The following is a 7,558-nucleotide window of genomic DNA, read 5'->3' as shown; positions in this document are numbered from 1 at the left end:
GTCCTACAGATACTCAAAGACTTTTTCTGCTGGTGATGATTTCTTCTGGTATCAACAACATCCAGGAGAACCACCAGAGTTTCTCGTCTCTCACGCTGCTTCAGGAACAATAGGAAATGAAGAAATCTCTGGATTAAAGATTACAGTGGAGCAAAAACAGATCAATATGACCATCTCCTCTGCTGCAGTGACTGACTCTGCTGTGTACTACTGTGCTGTGAGGCCCACAGTGACAGGAAACACCAACACTCTGTACCAAAACCTGACACTAACTGAAGAGGTACACGTTTCAGCTCCTGCTTCATCTGAACAACAGCGCCACCGAGTGGACAAAGTTCTTACGTTTCAACATGAAGGTCTGAAATAAAGAGGAAATGGTCAATGGACCGTGTTTCTCGTCTTCTGACCGCTCAGAGAGTTTCCAAGCGACATGTCACATCCACACACACATTCACACACCGATGGCCTTGGGGTCCAGTGTCTCGCCCAAGGTCGCTTGGACTTGTGGACTGTCGCGGTTTGGGATCGAACCACCCACCCCCCACTGAGCCCCAGCCGCCACAGTATCAGTGTGATTATAAGAAGAATGAAGAGCTCATGTGAGTTCATAGAAATAATCAGGACTCGTATTTGTATTCTTATTTGTTGCTGTGTTGTTGTCCGTACCAAAGAGCTGCTGAACTGCCTTTGGTTGTTTTAAACAGTGACAATAAAGAGCCATGCTGTTTGATTCTTTGAAGTCTTTATTTCATCTTTTTAACTGAAGCTCAGAAGAATTTTAAATTCTTACTTTATTTACATTTTTTCTTCTTTCTTTAATTTCAGGATTCAGACGTTTTAAAAACAGTTTTCTTCAGTTAAAACGTCAGAATTGTGAGATAAAAGAGTGTTAGCAACATGAGCTGTGTCCGCTGAACATCTGACATGTAATGTTGAGAGCTACTCAACAGATAAGAAAGAGGAAGGCCCTGATCCACCAGAGTATTAATGTTCCTCCTCTCCCTCCTCCCCATTCACTGCAGTCATGCAACACTGTCTGAGGAACATCCTGATTCTAACTCTCTGGCTAGGTAACTCTTTCTTACACTGACTGCTCTGCTTCAACCGATCTGTGTTACTGCTTCATCTCCTTCTCTTCATGTCCTCTTCTTCCTCAGAGTGTAAAGGACAAGACAAAGTGGACCAGCCAACAGAAGATGTCACTGCTTCTGAAGGAGACGCAGTCACACTTGGCTGTAGGTTTGAGACCAGTGACAAATACCCCTATTTGTTCTGGTACAAACAAGAAGTGAACAACTTCCCAAAGTACATTTTACTACGTGCTGCTGCTGGTACAGACCGTAATGCTCCAGAGTTCCAGGAAGACAGATTTGATGCTTCAATCAACGGGACATCAGTTCCTCTGAAGATCCAGAAGCTTCAGCTGTCTGACTCTGCTGTGTACTACTGTGCTCTGGAGCCCACAGTGACAGGAAACACCAACACTCTGTACAAAAACCTTTGGAGCAAAGACAACACAATACTCCACAACATCCACTAGAGGGAGTCACACACTGTTAAACTGTGATGGTCTGTCATTATTACTCGATTATTTGTAGTAATGATAAAATCCTAAAATAAAGCAGAGTGACAGGAAGCATGGTAAGGTCTTCTGGTAAATATCTATCCAAACAATAACTCGTCTTGACTGAATGTGACAGAAAGATGAATTTAAAAGTCATTCAAATATGTAAGTAGAACGCTCAGTATGAGAAACGTGTTTATCAAATTAAATAGTGTGCCAATATTTATAGCTCCACAACAGACTGATCACACATTCTGAATAAAGGATCTCCACAAACTGGTTGGATCAGAGACTCAGGTTTTGAGTGGCTTTGTTCATATGTCTATGAAGAGTTTCTGTTGTTCTCTCAGGCTATGATTTCTTGTGGTGTACACCAGGGTTCAATCCTCGATCCTCACACTTTCTAATTTTACAGGTTCTATTTAGAGAAAATCACTTCTCAAAAGTATTTTTATTTTGTGGCAGTGACCCATTTTCTCGTGCTTGCCATTGTTCCCATTTTCCCATTTAATTTTAGCTGAGTTACTTAGTTGATTAGAGGGTTATTCAGTTCACCTGTTGCACAGGGTGTGGGGGGCTGGCTCCTGATGAATAACCGAGAGCAGATTGGTGCATTCTCCTCATGGACAATCAGGGTGTGACAACGCCTTTCTTTAGGTTTTAAAAGAGGTGGAAATGCACTCCCCGAATTCACTCAGAGCCTTCCTTCAATTGCCAAAACAGCTTAAGTCTAAGCATGAATCTCTGGTCTGTTAGGCCCCGATGAGATTTGTTTGCTCTTTTGTCTATTTATTTGATGGTTGTGATGTTCACACAGCGTGTGGAATAAAAGGCTATTCTTTTAACTATGTGACCTGCATCAGGACGTCAAAGTGCCATTCGTGCAAGAATCTCACTCTCCAAACGTTAGCCTAGCGCCTGCAGGCTTTAGTTATTATGCTCATTTGCTGTTTTCTTTGGAAAGCCCTTTTTGCACATTTCCTTTTGTTTGTTTGATTTGGGAAAAAATAAAGAGGCCAAAGTTACGTTTAAAAAAAGGCCAAAGAAACAATATTTCAGTTCCCTTTATTTTCAAAGAGGCATTTGTTCGTTATTATAGAAGAGGCATTTGTTCATTACTGTCATTGAAGAGGCCTTTGTGTTTTTATAAGAGGCATTCTTTTTTATTGTATTTTTATGTGGTTGGGAACCTGTCCTCAGGCTTTGTCCTGATGAGCCGAAATCTGGGGATCAGGACCGCCACAATTATACAGTTTTTGGTGTACATTACGTGAGTTAAAAAAATCTGTTTATATCCACAGATCATGATATTACAAATGAAGTGCTATGGTTGAAGACATTCCTACAGTTAAGAAAGTGTAGAAGGACAGCACCTTACACACAACACAGTTGATCCAAAGTGCTTCACATTAAAAACAGGGGGAAACAAAAACCACGACCACTAATAATGATGAAAATAACAATAAAAACAACAGCAGTAATAATAACAAATATAATATAATAATAATAATAGTAATAATCAGTCTGATGGATGGAGGAAGAGAAGTCCACAGTGTTGGAGCTGCGATAGAGAAAGCCCTGTCCCCGTAACACTTAGTCCGAGAGCGTGGGACAGAGGATCTGAGTTTTCTGGCAGATATGGAGACAGGAGTTCTGTGATGAAGGAAGGGACGAGACCCTTCAACGCTTTGAAGACAAACAGGAGGATTTTAATCTGAATTCTGTAAGTCACAGGCAGCCAGTGAAGAGAGGCAAGGACAGGAGTGATGTGCTCTCTCCTCTTTTTTCTAGTTAGAACTCTTAGAAGTTGTAGTGCTGAAGCCGGCAGTAGGCTGCGTGGGAAATGCGAGTCGACACAGGCGGTGCTCCTCCAGTCCTCAGGCTAGCAGCGGCGCGGGGGGCGGCAGGTAAGTCCTCGGAGAGATCCGCTGAGAGTGTCGGCGCCTGAAGAGCAGCGAAGCGGTTTGAGAGATTCAGGGGACTTGGTGAGATTTCTTTGTGACCGCTCTTTTTATGGCCCCGGACCACCACCTCGGACCAGGTAGCCTGGTGGTTAGGAGTCGAGCAGGAGGAGGGTCGGGGGCGAGTCACAGGATCCCACAGGATGGTGTCAATTATAGCAGAGTTCATCACCGCTAACCTTTTGGACTGGGCAGAGGCGATGTTGATGAAGCTGGTCAGGAGACTGTCCTTCTTTTTCAGCTCATCTGAAAGTGTGTGGATGTCTTCTTTCAGGTGAGTTATATTCCTGTTGGCCCTATGGAGCAGCTGGCAGTCTCCACACGGCATCATGAAGTTTTCCGATCTAGATTGTTAGCTAGATCCAAAGTCAACCTCCCAAAAACAACCTGATGCAAGCTAGCTGTCAGCCGTCATAGTTTTAAAGAATTGATTCAGTACCACAAAATGAAACTCTGAGGTACTGAGGTGCAGAGTTTCTTACAGCTGTAGTTCTGATAGAGCGTTACCACTCGAGCTGCTTGTAGGTAGTGAGTAGGTGGCACAGTAGCCAGTAGCCAGAGATCTCCCTGAGTATGACGGTGGTCTGACAGCAGGCTTACAGACACGCACACGGCTCTCCCTCATAGAAGGACCTGCCTCTGACGTTCTGCCAACCAGAGGAAATCCTCCTACACTGTGAGGTCTGCATGTGAAGCGTATACTGTTACTCCGGGTATGAGCTGAGCTTTTGTTTCACCAACAGCTGACTCATGTTGCACTTTGAAAACTTCCTCAACTGTTATTTGATCTCTAAGGAGTGAACATTTAAAATGTTAATGATTTAAAAAAGACAAGATTTGAAGGATCTCAGTAAGCCTCTGTGATATTTATATAAGATCCAGTCATTGAATGTTTTACAGAACAAGCACGACCCATTAAACTCATTAAAACAGAACATGGGATCATGAATATCTAATTGGTAATAAACCCCGACAGGACAGAGTAGTGATATATATGGGTAATGTGCTCTCACTATTTGGTATGATCTTAAATGTAACACAAATGTAATTTGAATCTTATTTTTGGTGGAATAAAGTTGTAAATAAGTCATTCATGTGGGTGTCGTGTGTAATTGAATTGTAGAACATCGTCTGTTGAAAGATTTAACTTGGTCAGGAGCTTTACATGTTGGGTCGCACTGTCATTTTGTGAAGAGCCGTTCTGTGGTAGTCAATCAGGGCAAACACACAGATTTCCATTCAGTGGAGCAGGCTGCTAAATCATAAATGATGCATATTAAAAAGATCATACAATAACTCAACAATAGAAACTTGCTGCATTTAAAAAACGTGCTGCAAAGAGCCGAAACAAATTCATGAACAGCAAACATGGAGCAAATACATAAAAGATTCAAAGTGAAAAACATGCAGACCCACAACAGATGCAACAGAGAAACGCTGCATATCCATTCATCACAAGGGAAGTGCTACAGACCTGTAGGGGGCGCTGAGTGGAACAGGATTTTGGTGAACTGTATTTTACGGAAAAGGCACTTTACAAAGGAGATTTGGGCTGTCGGTACGACGAGGTTTGAAACACTGAAGGATTCACATGAGGAGACAACACACACCAACCACAGAGTAAAGTATGCTTTCAACACAACAAACGCTTTAGCAGAAAAATAAGCAAGAGCTAACTGAACAGTCAAAGTCATTTACTAACGGCCTAACTAATTGCTTTCTCTGTCGATCTGTAGCCAGGTTTCATCTTCTTGTTGATGCTACCTCGAGATGATGTTCCTGTTGGTTCCCTCTTTGCCTTCCTCAAACCCTACTCGTCTACTGACAGTGAAACTCTGCACTGATTAACATTAGTTCACAGTTCCACGAACACAAACCTGAACCAAACAGACAGAATGTGTAGTCAGAGTATGGTAGCTCAGATGTGCAGATCATGTGACAAAAGTTGCATTAAGACAGATTAGAGATTCTTTCAGCTGATTGTTCTGCAGATTGCTGCTTCAGTCTGACCTTCTTGGATGACGATCACTGCAGCATCACTGTCCTTTTTTAAAGCTTCCATCAGCCTGAATGTAAACAGAGCAGAGTGAGAGGAGGAGCTACACAGATGAATATGACTTCATGTCTGAACTGAAGAGCTGCTGTGTTCTCTCTCCTGTTCATTCACTACAAGTGACAATAATGCAGCTTCCTTTAGTGTGGATGATGATAGTCTTCTTTCACACTGGTAAGTACTGATGAGAGGTAGCAACATCTAAGACATGAAAGAGCTTTGACCTGTTTTAATGCTTTTACTTTCTAACACCACTAAACAAAGTATAGAGAGAAATAACTACAGTCAGAGTGAAATATTGTTTTGTTGTTTTTAGGATCCTCTGAGGATTTAGTGACACCATTCAGAGATGTAACGCTGGCTTTGGAGGACGACAGTGTGACTCTGTCCTGCAACTATTCAGGCTCTGCTAATGGGCTCTACTGGTATCAGCAGAAGTCCGGTTCATCTCCACAGCTTCTTATCAGGGAATATTCAGAGGGAACAGAGAGGTTATCTTTGAGACATGACAAAAACAAAAAGGAGTTTCATCTGGAGATCTCCTCTGCTGCGGTGACTGACTCTGCTGTGTACTACTGTGCTGTGAGGCCCACAGTGACAGGAAACACCAACACTCTGTACAAAAACCTTTGGAGCAAAGACAACACAATACTCCACAACATCCACTAGAGGGAGTCACACACTGTGAGACATGAAGGGATGTGTCAGTGGGATGTGATGATACAGTCTACATTCTTTGTAGTGATGATGACAACAACAGAGGGCCCTATCTTTCACCTGGAGCAAAGCAGCACACAGCACTGCACAAAAAATACATTTCATTTATATAGCGCTTTAAAAAGTACTCAAAGACTCTTTACATGTTGAAACAAATAGCAAAGACAGTAAAAGCAGAGTGTGAGTAACATGTGTTTAGTGTAAAGTGTCAGTAGGGGGAATAACACAGGGCTGTGAATGAGACCTGTCACTGTGATCAGGCTCCTCCTTCTAATCCACCAACTTAGTGTTGATGAAGACCAAACAGAGAGATCACAGCCTTCTTTAGACTTGCTGTAGCTCACAGTTACTCAGCCCTGCAGATATGATGCCTCTGTTTATCTCAGTGTTGCTGGCTGCGGTGTGCCTTGGTATGAACACCACTCTGTTTCTTTGATATCAATCCAACACTGACATGATTCTTTAACAGCACACTAACACTATTTGTTTCTGTTTCACAGAATGCAGAGCACAAGACAACGTGGAGCAACCAGGAGGAGATGTGACTGCTGCTGAAGGAGAGACAGCAACACTTGACTGTAAATACAACAGCAGTCAATCAGGTCCATCTCTCTTCTGGTACAAACAGGATGGAAACAACAGCCCCAAATTCATACTGAGTCGCATTAGAGGAGATGAAGGGAACACACCAGACGAGTTCAAGGAGAGATTTTCATCCACACTGAACTCCAACAGTAGATCAGTTCCTCTGAAGATCCAGAAGCTTCAGCTGTCTGACTCTGCTGTGTACTACTGTGCTCTGAGGCCCACAGTGACAGGAAACACCAACACTCTGTACAAAAACCTTTGGAGCAAAGACAACACAATACTCCTCAACATCCACTAGAGGGAGTCACACACTGTTAAACTTCAATGATTCATGGTAATGAAGCAGCAACCTCCAGGGGTCATATGGAACATGTTGCATCTGAACAAAACGGGGTCCTAGCAAACATTGTGATCGTGATGCGTACGAACATCTTGACACAGGTGGAAAGTGTTAAACACAGATGTGAGGTGGTGAACTGAAGCCAGATTGTATGGTGATGCCTGTCACACATTTATTGTCACTTAAAATAAAAGACTTTATTTCAGATCCATGTTACTATAAACATTCAAAGCCTCAGTGTTGTTTTCCACTCGTGCCTGTAGTGAGCTGTAACTATTCCATCAACACCTTTTAACTTCAAAAGATATAAACCAACAAACGTGTGAAAGGGGATG

General features: G+C 42.6%; 1 protein-coding gene across 1 annotated transcript; it reads left to right on the top strand.

The window, feature by feature from the left end:
- Positions 1 to 1,061: 1,061 nt before the first annotated feature.
- On the top strand, positions 1,062 to 7,100 carry LOC138611627 (uncharacterized; the record flags this gene model as incomplete). The annotated part of the gene is made up of 3 exons (XM_069684801.1): positions 1,062 to 1,465; positions 6,663 to 6,705; positions 6,796 to 7,100. Coding segments are annotated over exons 1-3 (675 nt in total), but the record flags the coding sequence as incomplete, so codon positions are not given.
- Between the last annotated feature and the right edge of the window lie 458 nt (positions 7,101 to 7,558).

Source organism: Semicossyphus pulcher, unplaced genomic scaffold (genome assembly GCF_022749685.1).
Source record: "Semicossyphus pulcher isolate SPU_LCO1_2020_fin unplaced genomic scaffold, fSemPul1.0.p SCAF_7, whole genome shotgun sequence".
Taxonomy (NCBI): domain Eukaryota; kingdom Metazoa; phylum Chordata; class Actinopteri; order Labriformes; family Labridae; genus Semicossyphus; species Semicossyphus pulcher.
The sequence above is the reverse complement of the archived record's forward strand: the minus strand, read 5'-3'. Positions and strand labels throughout refer to the sequence as shown.